General features: G+C 30.6%; 2 protein-coding genes across 2 annotated transcripts; both read right to left on the bottom strand.

The window, feature by feature from the left end:
* Positions 1-332: 332 nt before the first annotated feature.
* On the bottom strand, positions 333-3,777 carry LOC124822099 (mitochondrial carnitine/acylcarnitine carrier-like protein). Its single transcript, XM_047294071.2, has 3 exons — positions 3,288-3,777; positions 1,382-1,773; positions 333-1,011 (listed from the first exon to the last, which is right to left on the bottom strand). Exons 2-3 carry the CDS (start codon positions 1,771-1,773, stop codon positions 513-515), a joined length of 891 nt encoding a protein of 296 aa, XP_047150027.1. The 5' UTR covers positions 3,288-3,777; the 3' UTR covers positions 333-512.
* A 9,614-nt stretch (positions 3,778-13,391) lies between these two features.
* Positions 13,392-19,327, bottom strand: LOC124822087 (uncharacterized). Its single transcript, XM_047294063.2, has 10 exons — positions 19,173-19,327; positions 18,738-18,827; positions 18,357-18,595; positions 17,507-17,624; positions 15,583-15,657; positions 15,375-15,498; positions 14,550-15,271; positions 14,315-14,451; positions 14,143-14,229; positions 13,392-13,815 (listed from the first exon to the last, which is right to left on the bottom strand). Exons 2-10 carry the CDS (start codon positions 18,762-18,764, stop codon positions 13,701-13,703), a joined length of 1,644 nt encoding a protein of 547 aa, XP_047150019.1. The 5' UTR covers positions 18,765-18,827; positions 19,173-19,327; the 3' UTR covers positions 13,392-13,700.
* Positions 19,328-27,921: the final 8,594 nt, after the last annotated feature.

The raw sequence follows: 27,921 nt of genomic DNA, 5'->3' as shown, positions 1-27,921 counted from the left end.
CAACTACAGAGCTAGATTCAGTTCTGGTTTGGTGATGAGTATCACACTCCTCTTGTATAATTAGTTCAGCATAAAACATTAACACTGTTACATTATTTCTTCTTTCAAAATGATCTTGAGCTTTTTTACATTGTTAGCACTAGTCGAGTCCACAAATGGAAAAAACAACAATGCATATAACCACTTCCAAGCACCAAGTATCTTACAATTTTAGAATAGTACAAGTCAATCCAGAGAGATGACAAGTTTCCTCGGACAATTTTCTCTTGTCTTTAGAGTAATGCAGTTAACATGTTATTCAGAGTGTATAATGTGTATGTGGCACCTGAAACTGAAAAATGTTTACTTTACTAGAGGTGAAAGAATCGGTCGTTGATTGAAGCAAATAACAGAAGACGCGCTTGTGCGGTTTTATGTCAATGGATGGAATAAAATATGTTCAGTGAACGAAAAGAAAAAGGAAAAAAGAAACTTGAGAATTTGATTGATATTAAAACTGCTATAAGAATTAATCATGCCAGAGCTGATCTTGTCATCTCATATGCCAAGAAGCATGCTGCATTTGCAGGAATACTTCGGGCCATAGCAGGACCAAAACCCTTATACAAGCCTTTGAAGCCCTGTGAAGCTTGAATCTTTCTGAATGCATCAAATGAACCAGAAAATTTTGGGTTTCTGTAATCATCTACTTGAATCACACTCTTAATAACATCAGTTGGGTAAACAATGAACCAGAAAGAAGCTCCAGCCAAGCCTCCAGCAACAATCAGAGAACCTCTACTTAGGCCAGAAGTATCAGTTCCTCCTGCAAACTTTCTCTTTAATGCTTCGTATACACCAAACATTATAGCATTTCCTGGTATCTCTCGAGCCATTGTGGGAACCAGGCCCTTGAAAAGACCTCTTATTCCCCCTTCTGATAGAACATGCCTGGCCACATCCATTGGCCCTCCATACTTAACAGCCACAGTAGCTGTTTCAGAGCCTGCAAGCGCACTTTGAGCTTGCAACCTGATGATATTCACCATGGATTGAAAAAGTCAAGTATAAGATCACTTCATATTTGGAGTACCTATGGTCATGTCTAAGTAACAAGAAAAGTTAATAAAGAGTAATCTGTAGCTAGTATTCATTTGGTTTTTCTTAATGACAATCTGGTTTACGTTAACTGAGAAGGGAATGAAGTTTGTTGAAGATATTATACGCACCTAAAAAAGAGATACTTTATAGTAAACAAATTAATAAAACAGGTCAAAATTCAAGCCATACTTTATATGAAGAGAAAAGGAAATAAAGATTCCAAAACCACTACAAAACTATAGAAGCTGATAGAAAGAAAATGATATTAAAGAGGATCATGACAAGAAGAACACCATCAGACCTGCATTTGATCAATTCAGTTGGGCATGCAAGAACGGAAACAGCAACTCCAGCTCCAGCTCCACAGACAAATTGCTGATTCACTGTGAGGGGAGCACCAGGATTGGACCTCACTAATGTTTCCATCTGTCCCCTCACTGTAAACAGGACAGCATTGAAAGCTGCTACTGTAGCAAGAGGAACACCCATACCTTTGTACAAACCCCTTGGCCCTTCTGATGCTATTGTCTGCTTGACAGCATCAAATGCACCTGAATACTTGGGAAGCTGACCGGGGAGTGGTACAGGCTGGCTTTGGAGCTTGACCTTGATGGTGTCAAAGGGGTGTCCACATATCAACTGTGCTGCCCCTCCAATAGTTCCAGCTGCAAGGTCCTTAGCCACATCTCCCATCTGCAAAACATAAATTCCAAAGAGGGAAAATGGGAAACAAATTATTTAGACCATGAAACATCAACATATAAAATGGTTTAATATAAAGAACCCAACGAAAAGTATGATCCTTGAGAAAACAGTCAATTTAAACAATATGGGACATAACAAAAAACATCAAGCTTTTGTTTTGTAGCAAATCAAATAGGATTTTTATTTAAACAAACGGAAGTGCAGTGCAAACTCACGAAATTGTAACTTAACAATTCATACAAAACCTCTATTTTCTCAACCAAAAAATGAACTCATTAAGTATAGAGACCTAAGAAATTGATGGATAGAAATAGAAAGTTTAAAATATTTGGTTGAAAATAAATAGAGAAGATGTGAGAAGAGAGATGAGTGCAAGTAGGTAAACTATAGTACAGTAGCATAGTAATTTCAAATAAATTCTTCTCTAAATCTCTTAAACCAGCAAGACCAACTTATTTCTGTCTGCTCAAAATTATTTATTTCCCTAAACCAAACAAAGCACTAAGTGTAGGATGGGAACTCAGTAGAAACATACCCCATATTTTCCTTTTGAATAGGACTATAGCTAACGCGAAAGTTAAAAATTGAGTTCTTCCCATACTATGTACCTTATTGATTAATCATGTGTGCTATTTCATCAATGCAAGTTTATCACACAAGAAATGCAAAGGCAAAATAATTTAAGATATCCCGAGAGATACATTTTCATATATGCAACACCAGGTTCTCTGGTTCGTGTTCAATGATATACATGGAAAGTATAGCATGCAACAACCACTTATAAACTACAGAAAATCAGCTTATTACATGCTCCATCATATTCACCAAATGAGTTGAAAGTTTTCAGAGCTCTCACCTTCATTAATGTAAAAGGATAGGCAGGAGAGAATCCATTCACATTTGACAGATAATAAATTAAGAGGGGTAGTTAGACAGATAAGTATATAACAACATCAGCATGGGATAGCTTAGAATCAGCAAAAACAATCATTTTCTTCCACCAGCTTTATTTAAGGCCATATACAATATTTCATAGCCCCTCAACATACAATCTATATGTGTCCATCCCCTTTTTCCACTTGATGCCACGAAGTAGTAAAGGAGAAAAGAATCCGAAAGCTCACAAGAGTAATTTGGTGTTCAGACACCAAAAGATGAAAGATGACACCTTCCACTCTCTTTTGGCTTTAAATTGCAGTCGCAATTTTTGTTACACAGGATTGCATTGTCACCACACCAGAATTACAAAGCAAAAGTAAAAGGCGTGGTAATTGCTGTTGCGGAATTCTCCAAAACCACAATTACCGTAATTCAAAACCATAAATAAAAATACAATACGTGTCAGCAATCATCTAACTAGAGATAAATAAACATAAAGAAGAAGAAAAAGAAGAAAGAAAAGACACTCACATACACTAGTTTTCAATCAAACAACATGAAACCAGAGCATTCATTGATTCAATAAACTAAGTTTTGAATTTGTGCTAAATCTTGAATCTTACCGAACTCTAGAAGTGCCCAGACACTCCGATGAAAAGCAGGGTGAAAAGGGAACAAAACCCAACACCTTTGATTCACAGAAAGTTAGTTCGTTAGTTAAAAGAATCTGAAAGGAATCAGAAAAGGCAGGATGGTGTCAACAGAAAAATTTGGTTCGTGTGGTTAATTGAAAAGGGAGTACAGGTGTGGGGCATGAAATGGGTAATGTTCAGGTGGCGGAGAATCTAAGGAGTTAAAAACAAAAATGGGCAATTGAATCTGGGAGAAGGAGAGAGCCACAAGAAAGTTTGGGATAGGAATGGGACAAAGGTAACAAAGCCAACTAGACAGAGTGTAGCTCAAACGTGGATTTGTTCGAATCACCAAAACCCAATCTCATCACTTTCCTGACTCAGCAATTAATCACTCACTTCATAAATAAATGCATATATCGAAAGAGAGAGATAGCGGCCAACATGAACGCACTTTGAGTATGAGATTATGGGAAATGGGCAACACGTCATCTGTGTGGTTCCGCTCACATTCTATGACTCCCAAGTTTTGTGGACTCACACGAGGAGAGACGATGCGACTTGCAAAAAGTGTTGGACATGAAAGTGTGTTCATTAATTATTACCATTTTTTATAATATAAATATTTCATTTTTTGTATATTAATAAATGATAACTTTAAATATTCAAAAGGTAATTCAATATTAGATTACTAGTAATGATGATAAAACTTTTCTTTAACTACTCTATTTAACATTTTAAAAACTTAATAACATGTTTCGTTTTTATATTTACATTAATTATTCAATATTTTCTATATTTATTTTTAATGCAACTTGATTCTTATATTTTTTTATAAGGATCTAATTATTTATGTTAGATTAGTGTTAATCTGGTTTAGAGAGTCATGGTTTAGCATGTTCGAACGGACATATTAGGCATTGTTTATGATTGGACTTGAATTGCAAAGGAAGATGTGGCAAAGTAGTTTCTTTTAGGCTTAAATGTTTACTTTGTCCTCATGTTAAGAGGTGAATTTTTGTTTAGTACCCGGTTTTAAAAACGAAGACATTGGGCCCTATGTTATGAAAAATGTATGAATAAGGTCATGTGCGTTAAGTTGACAGCAATGACGTTAAGTCCATGCTGATGTGGCCGCACTTTTTCTCTTCTCTCTTCTACTGTCCAGCTTTTTCTATGTCTTGTTCAGCTTTTTCTTTGATGATTTGTTGAACTTGTTCTTTCTTTATGGACCTTATTCATATATTTTTCATAACATAGGGACCAATGTCTTTATTTTTAAAACCAGGTACTAAACAGAAATTTACCTCTTAACATGGGGACGAAGTAAGCATTTAAGTCTTTATTTTATGGAGATGGTTGTGTTTGTTTTCTTTTCATTTCTCTTATTTTTGTTCTTTCTTTTTTGTTTAATTTTGTTTTTATGTTGTTTCTATGCTTTCCTATCTATTTAATTCCCTTCATTTTCTCCCGCGGTTGGAATGGTTGGAGTTACAAAACACTTGTAGTTTCTCTCAGTGGTGGAAAATAAAGGTGCAGAGATAACATTCATTTAGATACAAATTTGGATCCATAGATGATATAGGTATTATATACGAATTTTACATACATATATATAAAACTAAGTTATATATAGATTTCTTTGTAGATAACATAAAAAATATTTTCTATTAATTTTTTTGTATGTATACGATAAAATTTGCGAAGGATAATATTCATAGGTAATAATATAAGATTTGTATGTAAATAAAAAATATTTACCTTTTGTATACAAATTTAAAAATAAATAATTACCTACAAACAGTATCCATAATTAATGGTACAAGATGTCAAAGTTTTGAGAATAATTAGAATTGTTATGGTAGGAAAAAAATTTAGAATTGTCCTAACTACAATAATATATTTATAAAACTTTATTTTTGTGAGGATTTGTTAATAGTAATTATTCATTTGTGTTATGGTGATGTGTGTTGAATATAGTAAAAATTATGTATAGGATTAATCTCCCTTGGGTTGAATATACACATAGGGTACTTTATTTATAATAGAAGAAATATGGCTAGGCCCTAAATACAAATAAAAAATAATAACAATCCAACTAAAGATAAAAGATAGAGATAATACATCTAACATTTTTCTCAAGTTGGTGCATACAAATCATATGTACCAAGTTTGTTACTAATATAATCAATAAAGACTTAGTGAAAATATCTCCTCTTACACTCGAGTAACACCAAATTGTTACTGATCTAGGAAAATGAAATAGAAGACCAAATATCAACCCAAAAAACTCCCCCTAAGCAAAAAAATTTGGAAGGTTGCTCCATATAAATCTCTTATTGCAAATCGTAGTTGAGAAATGCATTATTGACATCTAGTGGATAAAGAGACCATTGTTGAAGAGTCATCACGACTATAAATAAACTAAAAAAATTCATCTTTTCCATTGGACAAAAATCGTATATGGATAGGTCAAACACATCAGTGATAGAAGAGAGGTCATAAAAGACAACAGATGAAGAAGCGATGGATGAAAAGGAGAGAGGAATCCCAAAAACTATGCAGAATAATATTGGACAGCGGTGGACAACTGTAAAACTTCAACTAAGATGACTTTGACAAAGAAGATTACCATTAGTAATGGACAATGGCCAACAGGGGTTGAAAGTGACAAACTACAGCAGAGTAGGTTGCCATCAACGACAGATGATGGCTTGTAGTGGTGGGCAACGATAGACTACAAGGACTAAATTGTCACCAATAACAGATGAGACTTGTAGTGACAGACAATGATAGATTGTAGGGACTAAAAAGAATGGTCTCTTTTATTCATCAAAGTACCTAGAAATAGACTCTCCTTCATAGAGTATCATGGTGGATAACAACAACAAACAATGGATAACAGTGAAAAAGACATTGTAGGGAACTACAAAATTCTTAAGGCAATTATTGACTACACGATGGTCGTCTGACCAAGACGATCAAAACCATGTGGTCGTCGAACAAAACTGAAACTCCGACTATGGCAATGGTAGATGGCGACAACACCGGCAATAGCGGTAAACGACACTGCCAACGGTTATGGTGGGTGTAGTAGCAGAAGCAACATAATTTTTTTTTCTCAAAAGGAACCAGACTCTAAATAACATGTTGAATATAGTGAAAATTATGTATGAGATTAATCTCTCTTGTGTTGAATATACACACAGGGTACTATATTTAAAATAGAAGAAATATGGGTTAAGCCCAAAATACAAATAAAGAATAATAACAAACTAACTAAAGATAAATAAAGATAATATATCTAATAAGGTGCAATTATTTAAAATGGTGCAATGAATATGTTAGTGATAAAATGATGCAATTATAGTGAGACAAAGAAGATATAATCTAGAGAAATCTGTAAAATTTTCTAGAGAATGGGTTCAATGGTTATTAGTGATGGTTTGTTTTCTTAGTACAATTAAAATAATTATGATGTCAGTGTTGTTGAAATCTCCATAAATTGTTGTAAAATGTAGATGTGATTATGTTAAGTTTAGTGAAGACGTGTAACATTTTCTAAGAAATCTCCTTTTAATTGGTGATGGTATATTGGGGCATGAAGGTATCTCTTACACATGTTGACCATTTACTAAAAGATTATTAAATTATATGTTTCTTTAAATGTTATTTTTCTGAACCGATTGAAGTACATGAAAAATACTAGAAATAGGGGGTTTGAATAATGTTTTCAAAATGCTTTCGCAAACCATAGCAGGGGTTAGACGATTTACTATAGTTGTTAAAAGATTATATTTTCATAAAGCATTTAAGGAAAGCTTTTCAACTAGAATAGATAAAAACACAAGTGTTTTTATACTAGGTCACTCAACTTGAGCTATGTCCAATCTCCATCAAGAACTCTTGAGAGGTTCCACTAATCTTATCCAAGATTACAACTGAGTTCAATATACTCCTGGTTGCAAGTATTATTACCACTCTTGGTCCCCTAGTCAATCCTGACTAGTTCGAGTTTAACCACTCTTAGTGTCCAAATATTTAAACCACTCCTGGTACCCCTAGCCAATCCTGACTAGTCCGAGTTTACCCATTTCTGGTTGTCAAGTATTATAACTACTCCTAGTTTACAACCGAGCATTGCCAACCACTCCTGGTTTCCTAGTCAATCTTGACTAGTACATATAGCTCAATACAATTGTTTTAATACAAACACAATCAATGTTTGATTACAAATACAAATTTGAACAACTTTCAAGAAGATGATTAATACAATATAATACAATTTGTAACCATATGAGATTCTTCCTCTTAGGTTGAAGAGCATAAAATGATATATGCTTGAGGCAGAGTAGAGATAAGGTTTAATGATCTTTCTTGAGTATGTTCTCTTTTTCTCTTTCTCCTTTTCTCTTTTCTATTTTCACCTGCTCTAACTTCAACAACTTCTTCTCTTTAGTGGATCTTCTTTATATAGCCCTCTTAAGAAATGACTATTGGACACAGAGTTAACTTCTAGATAGACTTCATATTCTTTTTAGGCAGCAAGTCAGACTCAGGTCTACGTTGCAACATGATAGTGCTTTATCAGTGCTTTCATTTAAATGTAGCTTGTACACCCTTTTAGTCCAAAGCTTGAGGAAACATTCTAAGAATGTTTTCTTATCTCTCAATGACTTTTTATCCTTTGTGCGCCGCTTCTGAATAAAGCTTTAGTATTGACATTACCTCCACAGATAACAAGAACAAAGCATGTAAGTAGAGAGACATTTTTTCGTACAACATTAAATGTTTTAAACATTGATGATCTTAAGCATGTTGTGTGTTCAAGACATATTGTCACGTGTTAGTATGTTTTGATAAAAACATTGTTCGTAGACAAAGTGTTTGGTATGTTATGATATGATATTTTAAGCCTTTTGTTTCATAATGTCGTCTAGGCCCAAGTATATCGCTTAGCAATGCTTAACAGTACTTAATGTTCATATGCCTTGTCATTTTGTTCAAGCGATATGGTGATTAACATTGTGTTATAAGTTCTATAGCATTTGACACTTTTTGTGTCTTATGCCTTGGGCATGTTTGAGATATCAAATAATTGTGTATCTCTTGATGGCATTTAGTACGTTATTATGATATCCTAGATAGCACGTTCTTTCAGACACTTGGTGGAAATCCACGTTTATATGTTGAATTTTAAGCATCAACGTTTAGCTTAACGTTCACATAGATTATGTTTCAATTATATCAAACGTTGCTTTTATTTAAACAAAATTTACCTCAAACATTGTATTCTTTATAGACATTTATCTTGTTCGATGCACTGGATATATTGTTATACCTGATAGACACATGTTTCATCAATATAGTCCTTTTGTATATCCAAACATTTAGACGTTATATCTGATGATCATTATTTTGTTGAATGTTGTTTGATAAACTTCAAAGCATAGGTTTGTAGACAGTCTAGTTTCTCTAGATAATTTTATCTCAACACTAGTGAAGGATGCCACTAATCATACATTTTCTATAATTACACTTTTTTTTTGTCTAAGTTAACCACAAATTTGTCCCCAATCATTCTAACGTGCATGACCTCAAATAAATTTTTTGCAGACTAATTGTTACACATATAAGAGCCACACATCAATAGAGACAGTCCCAAATAAAATGTATATATATATATATATATATATATATATATATATATATATATATAACCACCTTGTTATCCAAAACTTTATTTCTTATGGTTCCTTTTGCAATCTATTTTCAAATTTTGATTCCTTTTGCAATCTATTTTCAAATTTTGAAGAGATGGATTCTTGAAAGCAAGTTATATATTCAATATGTTGTTTATCCATCTTTCAATGATTTAAATTATAATTTCCGTCAACATCGTTATTATGGGTTTAACTCTTGCACTTTGAATGACATCATTCAAACTCTCGTGCATATTATTTATAACTGTGTCACACATAGCATTAGGGATAAACCTATATCTTGACCAAAACATATTTCAAAGACAATGAAACATAACAAGTTGTCTAAATACAATAACAATGAAATTATGTTGTTTAATTTGTAAGACATGCCTAAAAAATTATGTGGTTTTTGAATGCCTTAACATTAACCTCTTTGATGCCCCCTTATCTCTCTCACGTGCCTATGGAAGTGTATTTGTTATTGCTTATCACATCAACCTCTTGAGATTTTTCTCCCAAAATTATTTTCCTAAAGTTTGAATACAAATGACAAACGCAAAAATCATAGATCAACTTCAAGTAAAAGTCATAATATTTCAGACAATAAACTTTTTTTCAAATTTAAAACAAAGCATGTTAAATGCAACAAATACTATGAGCATCATTTTAGTATATGTAAAATACACCAAAATGCAATACATACATTTTGTTAGTCAAATTGATCATTATCATTCCTTCCCACTACAAATAACATTTCATCTCCATAGTAAACTTTAAAAAAAAATAACTCATCCAAACTAATGATAGACTGACATGACAAAAAAATAAATATTTGTAAAATTTCTTAAATATTGTCATACCATTATTTTCTTCAACTTTTATTTTCATTATTGACTTAATAAGATTTGATCTCAACAAAAATCACGTGCATAATCATACATTCTCTTATATTGCTCTTTATATGAACCCACATGCTTTGATGCCACTATCATTACCCTATGAGCCATAGACTTTTTAATAATTGTGTTTCATTTCTTAACAACTTTATTACATATGCCAACAACATTTACATTTGAATTTTCTAGTATACAAAACTCTAACTTACCTTAACCATTTAAAACTAAGTAAATAAACTATAAATTATCTACTATAACTATGTTTGTCCTTAATTTTTCTTAATTGTCAAAAATTGATTGTTGGTAATTGACCATAGCACGCATACCACTTATAATTTCCACTCACAAACTTATTTACATGCTCACTAATAGACTTAAACTCAACCTCAACCTTAACCTCAATCCAATTTTTAACTGGAACATCAAAACCTCATTCACCATAACATTTTAAGCTTCATTCTCATTTTGACCCTGAACTTTAGTCTCATTCTCCCTCTTACTATCAATCCTAGCCTTAGCCTAATCTCCTTCTTACTATCAATCCCAGCTTCATAATCACCCTCAACCTCAACCTCACATTCGCCCCTGAACTTCAACTTTAGTACATGTCCCTTCTCAACATCAACCTTAGTACAACTTTTAAAGTAAATTTTATTCCGTAACTTTTATTTTTTATGCATTAAGTGAGTTTTTCTAGTGTCTTGGAAGTCGTTGTCTTAAAAGTACATGTCTTATGATTTTTTCAATCTTGGCTTTACATATTGGCGATTTAGCATCATAACAAGAAAAATATATATCTTTTTGTACATAAGAAATCGGTGTTTTCATCTTCCTTCTATAATTACTTTCCAAAACCTCTTTTGTACAGACATTTAAACTAGGGACTAGATGTAGCATCGAATACTTGGACAAATTAGCCTGTATAAGACTTCCATCTACTTTACTTAACCCCCTCTACATTAATGTTGTCTTGTTAGCATATGGATGAACTCACGTATGTGAAGAAAACAAAAAAAAAACTTTAATTAGGTCGTTGACAAGTTTTTCATCTCAATTTTGATTCTCAAATGACAAAGATTATTAATGAAGTTAAACAATTAAAAAACTTAAAGATTACCGATTTTGTTTATTTATTTCAAGTAAACAAAGAAAAATGTTATGAAAAAAATAAAATACTAAAATAGAGCAAGAACTAAAATTTAGACTTAAGTTGGGCACAAAAGAATTCCACCATCTAAATCAAAGCTATTTTGTTCATTGCGCTTAAAATAAATAAAAAAACATTAGTTACATTAGGAAAGATCAAAATAATATTATACAGCAAAGAAGCATCAGATACAAAGTAAATCTTAAGTAGACAATGTGTTTTGCTTAGTTATAATAAGATTTAGTGAAATGTACTTCTTAGAAGTTAGCCTAACAATTCGAAATTATATTTAACGAGTGACCACTTTCATAACTAACTACGATCACATTCATTATAATTTTTTGTACACCTAATATGCTCAATATCATACTATGATTGTGTTCTCTTAAGAGTAAGACAATGTATTCAAGAAAGGAATAATCTATGATGATGTACATGTTTTTTTGTTTAGATATATTTGAGAGCAAGAAAAGGAGAGGATTAGCACAAGGCAAGAATTTTCATATCTCTTTTCAAGTAAGGGAATTTTTGTGATAAAAGTGAAAATATAATTATATTCTTGTTACATATCACACTTTATTGATGTGCATGGTATGTGAATGCATCTTTTGGTTATTTTAGTTGTTTTCGGTAATGTGAGATTCTTAAAGACATAATGAATAGTTAATTTGAGGTGAGTTATTGTCTTAGGTGTGTGTCGTGCATGGTTCATAGTTAACAATCCTCAATTGAATGATATATGATAAGGTTACATCGTCACAAAGACATAGCTTCTAAATCTTGTTGGAGATTAAAGAAGGAACATATATCATTCCCATACAAGTTGGAACATGTTTCATAGCCAATGAAAAGAAGTTGAAATCAATTATATTGAGGTTGTAATTAATTCCACATATATGAAGATAGAGTTGGAATCGGTTCTAACATGCTTGGAATTAGATAAACTACACATGTAATCAGTTCTAACATTGTGTTTGAGTGTTGCAGATTGTAACAGTGTTATATTAATGTTCAAATGTTGATACAAAGAAAAAGAAGAAACAAAAACAACAAGTTGACCATCATGCTTTCGAGCTCAACAAAGACGTCGATAAGCTCGGTCAGATATTATTGAACTAGGCAAGAATGTTTGGATCTCGACTAAACGGTTTATGAAAAATTAGTAGTTATGATGATAAATTATCGGTAGTTATTAAAACTCATTATATTATAGAAAATACAATTGTCCTTAATTGTTAGACTATTTAGATATTCATAATTTTAGTTTTAATTAAGTATAATTATATTGAATCAAATACATTGCGAACATTGAATATAGCCAAATAAAGGTTTCAAAATGCATTGTTAAATTAAGTAAAAATAATTAATTTAGTTGTTTAATTTATAAATTTAGGTTTGTATATCAAACTAATTTAAAAATATATAAAACATTTAGTATTATGAAGGACATATATTTAATAATTTAATTATATTTTAATACAAATAATAATTTAATTATAATCTCACATTTGATACTTATAATCATTAATACTAATAATAATAAATAATAATAATCATTAATAATAATAATAATAATAATAATATATTAATTTTTACAATAAAGTAAATTTTAATTTATTAAAATATTCTTTTAATCTGATTAATCAAATCACTCCTAAATTTTACTTTTATATTTACTCACTTTTACTCCAAATTCGTTAAAAAAAGACAAATATTACTTTCAAATATATCCAACTCTATTCAATTTCTCTCCCTTCAATCTATATTTAAAAAAGTAAACCTAAAAGATCTTCACCACAAATACCAAAAGAATAAGATAAAGAAACGAAAGAATTCCTGAACAATTGTTTGCACGTTGCAAGAAAAGTTATATATATATTTTTAAAATTATAATTATACTATCTGCTCATCTAAAATTAATTTTAAAAAAAACATTAGAACTTTAAAAATTATTCCACTAATTCCGTCCTTTTAACGAATTTCGCAAAAATAATGTTCCTCTCTATTTTTACAAAAAAAAAATCTGTAAATTTCAAACTTAAATTTGTTTTTCCTTTTCTATTTCCTTATACTCTATTTCTATCCAAACAAATCCAAAGTCCAAAGGTATAATAGACAGACCAAAAACCTTGTTAGAATTTTATGGAAAAAACAAAGTGTTTACTTCCTCTAAAGTCGGCCTAGTTGCAGGAATTTGATAGTGTGAACAAAATCCAAACTTCAGACCTGATTGTCATCTTTGTACCAAAAAACACGAAGACTATGAGTTTGCGTAGCTACCAACACTCAGTAATTCAATCTAAGTTGTTCAGAAAAACTGCAACAGAATAATAAATGACGCACAATGTTAAACAATCTCTCACTTTCCAATCAATCCATTGGGTATAATGACGGTCAATCAATGTGTAAAGCTTACAATGCAAACCTACCACTGCCCCCTAATCGAAACTGCGTTTGCACAACAGTATATATTTTCCATACAATTCAAATTGAAAAAAGCGAACGTGAGGGCAAACCATTTTATATCTTCTCATTTGATGAATTGAATAATTTAATCCCATGATTCAACTACCCTTTGGAAAAAAAGGGAATATTCATTATACCAAAAACAATGACATGTTTTGGAAGTCAATCGACACTCTTGGTGGTAATACTGCTACTCACCAAACTTCCGTTTCTTTAACTTCGCCATTCGTCTTCTTCTCTCTCTTTCCTCTTCCTCCTCAATTAATCTAAGTTGCTCCTCATCCTCCCTTCTAGCAATTAAGGCACTGCATGTGTATTACACGAAATCATCGACAACCCAAAAAATTACTATTATGAAGGAAGAATCATATGAATAAATGACAACAGTATGATTTGTAACAGTTATGTAGTGAAATGAAAGGGAAACCAAATTATTCGACGCATGCATTTAGTTCTATGGGAAGAAAAATAAGTGAGCATCATTAAATCTCATGTAAGGCCAACTTTTAGATTTAAAATGAGGAAAAGAAAAACTATGCATTAGCTTGAGTTCAATTTAATGAACAACTAAAAATCAAGACTGAACATATTAAGAAATCACATTGTTCAATTTAAATCAGAAAGAAACAAACCTCCTCCTTTCTTCCCTCATGATTTCATCAAAGCCTGCCTCCATATCATCATCATCATCGTCATCAACAAACTTCTTGGGGTTGTAGCTGCAAATGGTCCAACAAATGATCATTAGTGGCTCAGAATAATCAACGTTATCTGCATGTCAATTTTGGAAAACAAAAATCTCACTTAAACATTGATCTGATCATGTTACTGATATCCATTTCATCCTCCTCCTCATCAAAGGGCCGTCTCCCAACCTTAGGCTTGGGACGATGATCTTGTGAAGCAGTATGCGTTGAATTATGTTTAAGTGGCCTACTTATCTGCAAAACGAGTGAGCACTTGAGATATATATTAAAGGTAAAAATCCACAATATGAGGGACCCATGCGTAAGTAAACAAAATGTATATAGCATCATACCTGTGGTTTTGATGATGCCACAGGTTGTTTTGGTATCATTTTAGGTCTATTTAGTTCTCGTATGTCTTTCCTTTGTTCCATACTCTGCCTTGGATTTCTTTGATCCACACTCGGCCTTGGATTTCTTTGATCCACACTCTGTCTCGGATTTCTTTGATCCATACTCTGTCTCGGAATTCTTTGTTCATTGCTCGGCCTTGGAATTCTTTGTTCCATGCTCTGCCTTGGAAGTCTTTGTTCCATGCTCTGCCTTGGAATTCTTTGTTCCATGCTGTGCCTAGGAATTCTTTGTTCCAAGCCCTGCCTAGGAATTCTGTGTTCAACATTCTGCCTCGGAATTCTTTGCTCCATACTCTGCCTTGAAACGGGTGGATGAGGCTTTAAAGGGAGTGATTTTGACATACCATTGACAGGGTTTTTTACACCAGGTGTTGAAGACTTGTTCCCAGGGTTACCAACAGACATCTTTGAAGACATGCCATTTGACCCAACTGGCCGGCCTGGTCCATTACCACTGTTGTTGCCAAGCTGTTTTCTAGAATCAGCTGATACCATACTAGGCTTACTGGTTGAACTAGTCTTATAAACAGATCCTGATTTAGGAGGCAAACGGCCAGCCACAGAACCTAGGTTCCGTTCCTCATGACTTGCACGAGCATGCTTGCTACCATTGCTTATTGGAGGCAGTTTACTCCGTGCTGGAACTTGAGCTGGTCGTCCCTCTTCAACATCAGCAAAAATCCTGTATAAGTTTCCTTAATTACAATAACATGTTTTAATTCAACATTTCAACACCATATAAACACATAGCCAAGAGCAATATACCAGAATTTCGTATATGCATATTATGAGGTGGGGGAGCTTTAGAAGGTGCTGGAGACTCCGTATCATCAGATAAAAGAAATGAGTAATCTCTAGTATTCTTGAGTTTCTGGGCTTTAACTTGCACCTGTATAAACAAGAAAAGCCACCTAGAGCATAAAGGCTAAGCCACAAAGTTACGTGCAAAGCTCAACACAGATAATGACAAGACCTCGCTGACTTTGGGTGGCGGATGATGAGAAGAAGACTTTGATCCCCCACTAGGTGCTTTATTCTGGCTTTTCTTCTGTAGACAATATCATTAAGAGGGAGCAACACTTAATAAGATACTCCAGGGAGAAAAATAAACTAAAAAGCACCTAACTGCTGCATATTAGCGGTATTTGAAAAAGTCATTTTAATATTATGATAGCTAGCACAGCACTAATTATACTAACTACATTATTGATTGGGATTAATATGTTAGAATGGCCCAACCAAATACTTGTTTATACAAATTCATTAGGTCAAGTGCTAGTATAAACTGGTACAAGCCTAAATCTACATACAATAAGAAAAATAACCTAATTAAATTAAGGAGAGAGAACAACAGAAGATATAATAGAATAAAGAAACGATTCACAAGGTTTTTCAATTTCATTACTGATACACTCCACAATAAGTTCTGATAATATTATAAGATAATCTAAATATATTCTAACACTACCCTCTCAAGCTTTAGGATTTAATGTTACAAATAATAAAATAATGATAATAAATAATAAATCAAGTTACAATTGCAACTACGAAACCAAAAAATACAAAGAGGAAAAGCAATCGAATTTCCAAGAAGTGCCAAACCCTTCTCCAAGGGTAAATGTCAAAAATCTAACACTCCACTTTCATATCATGTTAAAATTTAAAAGTTTAGATGTATTTACCACACTTCAGAGCAATTGGTTGGGTTTAAATGTGCATTTGACATGCCCAAAGCCAAAGGGCCGGGAAGGTACATTAGATCTATGGGTCAGGTTTGAACCTAATGCCCCAGCTCATACCCAATGGCTTAAATAGGAAAGGGTACCCAATGCAGGGTGCTATATTTCATGAGTTGCACCTGTCAGCTTATGCTTTGGGCAAGGTGATATGTGTTCTTTGTAATATCATTCGGCATCAGAGCAAGTGCATGTTTGTATCTGAAGTTTGATATGAACTTATATGCCCAACGGATCACGAGGGTACATGCTTGCTCTATGGGTCAGATTCAATCAAAATGGTTATAGAAGGGAGCACATTTGATTTAAGATGTTTATGAGTTGAGCCTCTACTCACAACTTAAACTTTTGGCATGGCAATAAGTGCTTTTGGACATAATAGCAACTCACACTTTCCAGGATATATATTCAGATAAGTATTCACTTTTGAAAAAATAGATGAAACTAATTAAACTGGATATATTTTTTATAGGATGAAACATGTTATAATACCCTAGCCTAATGTTTAAGCTAAGAATTAGACCAACTAGTGGATTTACAAGTACAAGCTGAAGTCCTGTCTCAATCTTTAATGGCAAGGCCAACCTCTTATCCACTTTGAGAACTTTTATAATCTAGCATGTTAGAGAAATTATTTGCTTTGTATTTCTTATGTTTGGTACGTTGGTCACTAATATGCTACACTATCATTTTTGGGGATGCTTCAGGCTGCTTTACAGATTTCACTTTAGTCCTATACTACATGAATCACTGCCAAGGGAGCTTCCCAGGTCACAATAATGAGTAAAGCATCAGTAGCTTGGCATTAAAGTAAAAAGTTACTACATTGACAAATCCACCACATAAAACACTAGAGCATACTAAGGTATTTCTCTACTCAAAAGAGGGCAAGCGAAACAGGAAAGGTAAAACATTTAAACAATAGACAGGTCAACTTTCTTATGCAACTTTTTTGTTGCTCTTAGCCTCTTTTAATTACTTGTCACATTGCTATATGGGAAATAAGGTGCCAAATGATATAAGATCCCAAATAGTCAGTTTTAAAAATATTCAACATCCCTTTGAAAAAGAAAGGAATTTTAATAGCACAAAATAAAGATCAATAATATTATACAATTTTTTTTATGAGGGAACACTGAAACAGATATGCTAAAAACTTACAGCATGATGTGGGTTAGGAACCTTAGATGCCAAATGCTGGTTTTCCAGCAATGACTTGCTCTCCTGGATAACTCTCTGCGCAATAACTGGTTGAGATGGACCAAAAAAGGAACCGTAACTGCAACCAAACAAGGAGATAATATTTTCACTATTTCAAGAAGCAAAATTCAACTTACGAAAACAGCATGCAAACAAACTCAATGTTCATCAATAAAGAGCATGAATAATAATATCACACAAACAAGCCAAAAGAAAAAAGTAACAGCACCTTGAGCCACACAATCACAAATTCCATAAATAAAATAACAGATATCTTAAAAATATACAGAAAGTAGACTATGCAAGATTAAACACAGACCTATGACAATAAAATGATTACACAGAATGAATATAAAAAGTAAATACTCAGTTAAAAGAACAAGCTTATGGATTGTGAGTAGTCAACTGAGCATCTTACCTTTTATAAGATAATGAAAACATCTATCCAGATGTAAAAAAAAGGAAAAAAACGGTGGTTAGGTAGTAATTTGCCTCCCAGCACACAAAAACAATCTTCCAGATATTGGTGGAAACAAACATAAATATTAATCAAATAGAAAATGAGATTATATCCCTCAAACAACTGATTTCATATAGATTTATATGATAAACAAGCAACTTTATCAATCAGATCAAGGTCGTCATGCCCCGCAGGGGCAATGCTGAGGAGAGAAGGTACAATCGAACTTACAAAAAGAACAAAAATTTGAATTCTTGAACCAAAGCCCCAATCAAAATAGGATATTTTAGCTCGAGACTTCCTCAAAGCACTCATGTAAATTGTTGGTGAAAATATGGTTGCAAGACTCACTTATCATAAGGAAGCTTATTTTTCCTTCGGTCTGTTGCATCCAGGCGCGATGCACTACTACCACTACCCTCCTTCTTCATCTGCTTTCTAATTGATTCTTTCAGCTTCTTCCTCAACTCAAGGTACTCCATTTCTTCCTTTGAAGGTTTCCTAGGCTCCTCATCCTCTTCTTCATACTCTTCCTCACCCTCTTCTTCATACTCTTCCTGTTCTTCGTCTTCGTAATAATCATCATAATCCTATGGTTCCATCAAATAGGAATTATAATCAAGAAAAAGATGTTGCGTAAAACTCATAAAACAGAAGGGACGACAATAACAGAACAAATAATAGTAAAATAGGAAATGTTGACTTAAACCCTACAAAGTCAGGAATGCTTACATCTCTTTCATTGTCATAGCCCCGCATTGTTGTTTTCAATGACAACTGAAGAAGACCCAATTGCAATGAGTATTTCCTGGAATGATTGTTCTGTCGGTTACAATCACACAAAAACCAAGTTAATTGAGAAATGAAAAAAAGTTACCAATCCGATATGATAGAACCTAACATTAAAAATCCTCTTCAGCAAAACTAAAATTAGGGTTCAGAGAAGCACAATTGGACAGAATGGAAAATTAAAATCGAAAGTCAAAAACATTATATCATTGATTGATTGTTCCCGAACTCCCAATTGCGTAAAAAAAACTGTGTAATAAAAGAAATTGTGCGACGAAAGAACCCAAGATGGAATCGGAAGAAATCGAATGAATACGAAAATGAAAGCTTTAAGCAATTAAAAGAGAGGAGATTACAACGAGGAAGGAGAGAACTTACAATAAACAATTAACGCATAACACAGCAGGGACGAATCCTTGATTAGGGAAACCGAAAAGAAAGAAAAAGGATTTGGAACTGCAGGAGTAGCTCCTTTTATTGTGTTCGTCAGGTTCCAGAATTTTTTAATTTTTTATTTATTAATGATTGAGTTATATTTCAAAGAACTTCTTAGACTAACACAATCTCATCATATTATTATTCTTTATATCATTTATTTCCGAATTAAATCCAATTCTAGAGCCTGACCAAATTTATATTCTTTAAAATGAATTATGATTATACCAATTCAACAAGTTTTATTCACGAATAAAGAATTGATAACAAATTAAATTTATATCTCAATTTTGAAATGTATTATTCTATAGGACAATGGATCTTCTTTTTTTTTAAAAGAGATAAAAAAATATATATTAATATAAATAAAAGATAAAAAATAAAAGATAAAGAAAAACTAAGAATTAGTGTAAATAATAAATATAAATGCATAATAGAATTTTTTAATTTTTTTATTTATTGATAAATGGGTTATACTGCAAAAAAAAATGTATAATGATCCAATCTCATCTTATTATTACTTCTCCTTGATTTCCGAACAACATTATCTTATTAGATCAAATTCCTGACTCAACACATATTCTTTAAAGTCAGTGATTGTGCCAACACATCATGCTCTAGTGATGAATAAAGAACCGTCAAAAAGTTAAACCTATATCTCAATTTTGAAAGGTATTGGACAGAACAAATGGTCTTCTCTTTTAAAAAAACATAAACAAAAAGAATGTATTAATATAAATAAGAGATAAAAAAATAAAACATAAAGAAAAACCAAGAAGTAGTGTAATAATACATAGAAATGCATAATGAGTTTTTTAATTATTTATTTATTGATGATTGGGTTATATTGAAAAAAATTCTTATAGTAACCTAATGTAATCTTATTATTATTTATAATACCTTTAATCTCAACATTGTCATATTAGATCCAACTCTAGACTTATCAAATTCATATTCTTTAAATTGAATTATGATTCTGCTATATCACCCTTCTCTATTCATGAATAAATAATGAGTAATGCTCCCTCCACCACCCCATCTTCTCCCTACACCTCCCCATTTTTTTAAATTTCAAATTTACCCTTTTTACTTTTTACTTTTACCAATTTTACTTTTTATTTTTTAAAATCCTAATCCTAATCCCTCTCACTTCCACTTTTCCTTTCACTCTCAACAGCAAACCCCTCATTCTCACTTTCTCTCTTCCACTTCTGTTACCACAACATTTTCTTCTTCTTTCTTTCTTTTCTCCACATAACTTATTATTTTTTTTTTAAATCATCTCAATAATCAACAATATGCACTTAATTAAGCTATAAAATAAATATCCTCTTAGTTGAGTTTTCACTGATTGTATTTGCTAAAGTCTAAATTTCTCCCACACATAGACCTTCATGTGATCCCTTAAAATGGGGAACACAAGGCTACTACCTAGTTTCTTGTAATAACTTAGTTAATATTATTATTATAACAGTTTGATTATACCAATTGTTGCACTACCTAAGAGCTCCTTGTTATAAATGACTGCAACTACACAAGCATTGTTTTAATGTCTCTGGTTCTTATTATGGTTGATGTTCCATTGTACACTATCACGTGTAATTAATCAATTATGACGATGTGAACAAGAAGTATTTTGTTGAATGCATAGCGGAACAACGCACCACCCAATCTCATCTTATTATTATCTCTAATAGTCTTAATTTCTGAACGACATTGTCTTATTAGATCAATTTGAGACCCGACCTAATCCATATTCTTTAAAGTGAATTGTGATTGTGCCAACTCACTATGCTCTATTCGTGGATAAAGGATTGGCAAAAGGTTAAACATATACCTCAATCTTGGGATGTATATTGTGCATAACAAATTGTCTTTTTCTTTCTAAAAAGATAAAAAAAAATGTACTAATATAAATAAAATATAAAAAATAAAAGATAAAGAAAAACCAAGGATTAATGTAAATAATAAATAGAAATGCATAATAGAGTTTTTTTAATTTTTTTAGTCATTAGATGATTGGGTTATGTTAAAAAAAATTCTTATAATAATCCAATCTCATCTTATTATTATTTCTGATACCCTTGATTTCCGAATGACATAATAATCCAATCTCATCTTATTATTATTTCTGATACCCTTGATTTCCGAATGACATTGTCTTATTACATCCAACTTCAGACCCGACCAAATCCGTATTCTTTAAAATAAATTGTGAGTAACTCATCATGCTTTATCCATGCATAAAGAACTGAAAAAAAGTTAAACTTATATCTCAATTTTTAAATGTATTGTGCACGACAATTGGTCTTTTTTTTCCTAGAAAGATAAAATAAATGCATTAGTATAAATAAGAAATAAAAAATAAAAGATAAAGAAAAACCACATGTTGGTGTAAATAATAAAGAGAAATGCATAATAGATTCTTTTTAATTTTTTATTTATTAATGATTAGGTTATATTGCAAAAAAATTTTATAATGACCCAATCACATCTTATTATTATCTCTGATACTCTTGATTTTTGAAATACATCGATTTATTAGATCCAACTCGAGACCCAACCTAATCCATATTCTTTAAAGTGAATTGTGATTGTGCTAACTTACCATGTTCTATTCATGAATAAAAAGAATGGACAGAAAGCTAAACCTATATTTCAATTTTGGAATGTATTGTGCAGGACAATTACTCTTCTTTTCTCTCAACAGATAAAAAAAATGTATAAGTATAAATAAGAGATAAAAAAAATTAAGATAAAGAAAAACATGAGATTAATATAAATAATAAATAGAAATGCATAATAGAGTTTTTTAACTTTTTATTCATTGATGATTGGGTTATATTGAAAAAAATTCTTACAATGACTCAATCTCATCTTATTATTATTTTTGATATCCTTGATTTTCGAAAGACATCCTCTTATTAGATTCAGCCCGGATCCAATCCATATTCTTTTTGCCAATTCATGAACAATGAACTCGTAAAAAGTTAAACTTATACCTCAATTTTGGAATGTATTGTGCTTTTTTCTAAAAAGATAAAAAATGTATTAGTATAAATAAGAGATTAAAAATAAAAGATAAAGAAAAATCAAGGATTACTGTAAATAATAAATATAAATGCATAATAGTGTTTTTTAATTTTTTATTTATTGATGATTCCGTAATATTGCAAAAAATTCTTATAGTGAGCAAATGTCATCTTATTATTATTTCTAATGCCCTTTATTTCCGAACAACATCGTCTAATTAAATCCAACTCCAGACTTGCCCTGATCATTATTCTTTAAAGTGAATTGTGATTGTGTCATCCCACCATGCTTTATTCATGAATAAAAAATTGAAAAAAAAAAGAGTTAAACCTATACCTCAATTTTGGAATATATTGTCTAGGACAATTGGTCTTATATTTTTCTAAAAAGACAATAAAAAATGTACAAGTATAAATAAGAGATAAAAATAAAAGATAAAGGAAAACCAAAGATTAGTGTAAATAATAAATAGAAATGCATAATAGAGTTTTTTAATTTTTTATTTATTGATGATTGGGTTATATTGCAAACAATTCTTACAGTGACCCAATCTCATATTATTATTATTAGAGAGTTTCTCCCTACACCACCCCAACTTCTTCTTCCACCACCCATGTTCCCCAATTGTCCTTCAATAAAAATGTATTTATTATGGTTAAAAAATAGTTAAAGACCTTAATGGAACGTGAAGGTCAAACATATCTTCCATATCCGTTTTGGCATGTTTTCTTCAATCATTTCATACAACAACATATCACTGCACAACACATATAACATATGGAAGGAACGACACAATGGAAGAAACGACGCAACACAATGGAAGCAATGAAATAATGGAGGGAGGAAATAGAAGTGAGAAGAAAAAATGAGAAATAAAAGAGAAAGAGAGTAAGAAGAAGAGAGTGAAAAAAGAGGTTCTCTGTGGGGGTGTAGGGTATGCTAGCGGCGGCAATGGAAAAAGGAAGAGAATAAGATTAGAGTTTTATATTAAATAAGATAAAAGTAAAAAAAAATTTACTTAAGGTTAGTTTTGAAATAAAAAAAATTGGGGAGATGTAAGCTAAAGACTATGGTGGTGGAGGGAGTAACTCCCTTATTATTATTATTATTATTATTATTTCTGATACCTTTGATTTCTAAATAACATTTTCTTATTAGATCCAACTGCATATCCGACCCAATTCATATTCTTTAAAGTTAATTATGTTGTGCCAAATCATCATGTTGTATTCTTTAATAAAGAATTGGCAAAAAATTAAACATATATCTCAATTTTGGAATGTATTGTACATGACATATGGATTTCTTTTTTCTATAAAGGTAAAAAAATGTATTATTATAAATAAGAGATAAAAAATAAGAGATAAAGAAAAACCAAGGATAAGTGTAAATAATAAATAGAAATGCATACAGAGTTTTTTTAATTTTTTATTTATGGATGATTGTGTTATATTTCTAAAAATTCTTATAGTGTCCTAGTCTCATCCTATTATAATGTCTGATATCCTTGATTTCACGACATTGTCTTATTATATCCAACTCCATACCCAATCCAATTCATATTCTTTAAAGTAAATTGTGATTGTGTCAACTCACCATGTTTTATTCATGAATAAAGGATTAACAAAAAGTTAAACCTATACCTCAATTTAGGAATGTACTGTTCATGACAATTGGTCTTATTTTTTTCTAAAAAGACTAAAAATATTATATTAGTATAAATAGGAATAAAAAATAAAAGATAAAAAAAAACAAAAATTAGTATAAATGATAAATAGAAATGCATAATAGAGTGTTTTAATTTTTTATTTATTGATGATTGGGTTATATTGTTAAAATTTCTTACAATAACCCAATCTCATGTTATCATTATTATTTGTCATACTCTTGATTTTCGAACTATGTCGAACTATTAGATCCAACTCCAGATCCGATCCAATCCATATTTTTTAAAGTGAACTTTGATTGTGCTAACTCACCATGTTCTATTCATGAATAAAGAATTTACAAAAATTTAAACCTATATATCAATTTTGGAATGCATTATGCAGGACAATTGTTTTTTTTTTCAATAGATAAAAAAATGTATTAGTATAAATAAAAGATAAAAAATAAAAGATAAAGAAAATTCAATGATTAGTGTAATTAATAAAAAGAATTGCAATAGAGTTTTTTAATTTTTTATTTAGTGATGATTGGGTTATATTGAAAAAAATTCTTACAGTAACTCAATCTCATCTTATTATTATTTTTGATATCTTCATTTTTGAACGACATCCTCTTATTATATCCAACTCTAGACAGACCCAATCCATATTCTTTAAAGTGAATTCTTATTGTGTCAACTCAGCATGCTCTATTCATCAATAAAGAACCGACAAAAAGTTAAACATATACCTCAATTTTGGAATGTAATGTGCAGTACAATTGGTCATCTTTTTTCTAAAAAAATAAAAAAGTATTATTATAAATAAGAGATAAAAAATAAAGAATAATCAAGAATTAGTGTAAATAATAAATAGAAATGCATAATAGTGTTTTTTTTATGATTGCATAATATTGCAAAAAATTCTTATAGTTACCCAAGTCATCTTATTATTATTATTATTATTTCTGATACCTTTATTTCTGAAACCCTTTATTTCTGAACAACATCTTCTAATTGAATCCAACTCCAAACCTGACCTAATCCATATTCTTTAAATTGAATTGTGATTGTGCCAACTCATGCTATATTCATGAATAAAAAATTGAAAAAAAAAGAGTTAAACTTATACCTCAATTTTGGAATATATTGTCTAGGGTAATTGGTCTTATATTTTTCTAAAATGATAATAAAAATGTATTAGTATAAATAAGAGATAAAAATAAAAGATAAAGGAAAACCAAGGACTAGTGTAAATAATAAATAAAAATGCATAATAAATTTTTAAATTTTTTTATTTAGTGATGATTGAGTTATATAACAAAAAATTCTTACAGTGACCCAATCTCATCTTATTATTATTATTTCTGATACCCTTTATTTCCAAATAACATCATCTTAATAAATCTAACTCGACCGAATCCATATTCTTTAAAGTGAATTGTGATTGTGCCAACTCACCATGCTCTATCCATGAATAAAAAACTTTCAAAAAGTTAAACTTATACCTCAATTTTGGAATGTATTGGGTACGACAATTGATCATATTTTTTTCTAAAAAGATAAAAAAAATGTATTAGCATCAATAAGAGATAAACAATATTAGATAAAGAAAAACCAAGGATTAGTGTAAATAATAAATAGAAATGAATAATAGAGTTTTTAAATTTTTTAATTTATTGATGATTGGGTTATATTGCAAAAAATTATGATAGTGAGTTAAACTCATCTTATTAGTATTTCTGATACCTTTATTTTCCGACGACATCATCTTATTATATCCAACTTCATACCAGACTCAATCCATATCTTTTAGAGTGATTTGTGAGTGTGTCAAATCATCATACTCTATTCATAAATAAATAACTGAAAAAAATTTAAACATATATCTTAATTTTGGTATATATTTTGATGGATAATTGGTCTTCTTTTTTGTAAAAGGATAAAAAAAATGTATTAGTATAAATAAGAGATAAAAAATAATTCAAAAAGAAAAATCAGTGTAAATAATGAATAAAAATGTGTTTGTCTATTTTTATTTATAATTTTATTTTTTATATTTGAAATCTAATATGCCATCAGGATGATACAATTTCACGTCTGTTTTTATTTGTTTCATTCTTATATTTAAATTAATTTTATATTTTAAATGATATGTTAAATTTATAATTTAATTGATTAAATAAACAAAATAAATAAACATGAACGAAATTAAATATTTGATCAAAATACAAGTTTTTAAAATATAGGATCTAATTAGAAAAAACAGAAAAACCGGGAGAGGATAATAAATTAAAAAGGTTAAAATTATAATTTACCCAAGTGAAAACTATAAATGATATTATAATTTTTGGTGATAAGATTTCTTTTACGTGCATGATATAATTTTATCATTATGATTTTTTATGTTTTTTTTTATTTTTTTATACGATAATAATCATGTTAACATGAACTTATTTGAAAATATGAAAACATAAAAATAAAAATAAATATAAGAAAATATATAATTTATCTATGAATATATTTTATTTTTACATCAGGTTTCTCATGGATATTTTTAATTATTAATAAATTAAATTAAAAAGATAATTATTTGATGTAAAATAATAAAGTTTTTATACTTTGTCACACATTTAATATTTAATTAATGATTTAAGGATTTATAAGATCCTTATTTATTAATATTTAATTTAGTTGACTATATTTTTAAGAAAAAGATTTCGATGATTCATGTCTTATTTTAGATTTTATATTTTATGTCATCTTATCATATTTATATTATTATATTATCATATAAAGTTGATTCTTTTTTATGTCTATATTTTTTTCTAAATTTATGACCTTTTTCAAATTTAATTATTTTTAATTTAATATTTTGTTTTAAAATTAATCATTTTATAAATTTAAAATTTTTATTGTATTTATTTATTTGTAGTAAGTTGTAAAAAACAATTATATTTGTTTTTATAATTGTAATTTATAAAAGAACCTAAAAATTGGGATTAAAAGAGTGGATTAGTGTATTAGACTAATAAAATCAGATTTTTTGGTATAAATAGATTTTTTTAACAATCTGGTTCATTAGCCTATTTCTACTATCTCTAGAACTCAGTTTTCAGATTTTCTCTGTCTTCTCTCTACCATTTCCTCCTTCCTAAGTCATTGGATTGTTGATCAGGTGATGTCCCAGTTTCCACGACGTAGAGGGCTCCGCATTCAACTGATCACTTTCTTCATTCGGACCGGTAAGTTGTTTTTCCCTTTCCTCTGTTGTTTTGGACCTAAACCACGCAATCTCTGCTGGTTGCATGCGTCTTATGCTTCCTCTCCTGCATTTCATGTCCGATTCTAGCTCTAAGAGTTGTTCTTGATCACCAAGTGGTGGTGTGTAGGGTGTTGTCTAGGTTTCTCACAACTCAAGGTACCGTTGAGGCGAGTCTTTGAGCTGGGCTGTGAAGTTTTGGGGTAAGGAGAGCTAGAATACTTCTTTATAATTAGTTATATGTTAGGTGTATGTATTGGATTTTGCATTATTTCTATTGTTTGGGTTACATTTTAAGTTTTGAGTGTATGAAATGGTATGTATTGTAATGTTCATCTATAAGTCTGTGAATTGTGGTTTGTGAACTGTGGTAGATGTGATGTATAACTGTAATTGAATATGTTAGATGAGTATATTCTGAGATAGCAGTTTTTATGTTGAAAGTAAAGAGGTTTGGTAGTGTTTTAGGTCATTATAGAGTTAATGAGGTAGTGCTTTTGAGAGTTAGAGGTCAAGGATTATTGTGGTCTGTAGGGGCAGTCTTAGTAAGTGTTTTGTGACTTATTTGAGTCACCAAAGTGGTCCAAATAGGTGCTAAGTGTTAGAATTGGGTTTGGGGTCCTCAAGTTGTGGAAATTGATGTTTAAGAGTAAAAGTTGAGTTGTAATCACTTTGGAATTGTAGTAGGAAGGTTTAGGAACATCTAGACAAGTTTAATTAAGTATAAAACACGAATTAGGGGTGTTAGAAGT

Source organism: Vigna umbellata, chromosome 1, assembly GCF_029865625.1.
Source record: "Vigna umbellata cultivar VRB3 chromosome 1, Vumbellata_1.0, whole genome shotgun sequence".
NCBI lineage: Eukaryota > Viridiplantae > Streptophyta > Magnoliopsida > Fabales > Fabaceae > Vigna > Vigna umbellata.
This window is presented reverse-complemented; position numbering and strand designations above follow the sequence as displayed.

Excerpts from the sequence above, each read along its gene's own strand:
- LOC124822087 (XM_047294063.2), bottom strand. The coding sequence starts at position 18,764 with ATGCGGGGCTATGACAATGAAAGAGAT. Across the intron at positions 15,499-15,582 it reads CGCCACCCAAAGTCAGCGAG|GTGCAAGTTAAAGCCCAGAA; the intron begins GTCTTGTCATTA and ends TTGTTTATACAG. Across the intron at positions 14,230-14,314 it reads ATGATCAGATCAATGTTTAA|CTACAACCCCAAGAAGTTTG; the intron begins GTGAGATTTTTG and ends GACCATTTGCAG.
- LOC124822099 (XM_047294071.2), bottom strand. The coding sequence starts at position 1,773 with ATGGGAGATGTGGCTAAGGACCTTGCAGCTGGAACTATTGGAGGGGCA. Across the intron at positions 1,012-1,381 it reads ACTGAATTGATCAAATGCAG|GTTGCAAGCTCAAAGTGCGC; the intron begins GTCTGATGGTGT and ends GAATATCATCAG.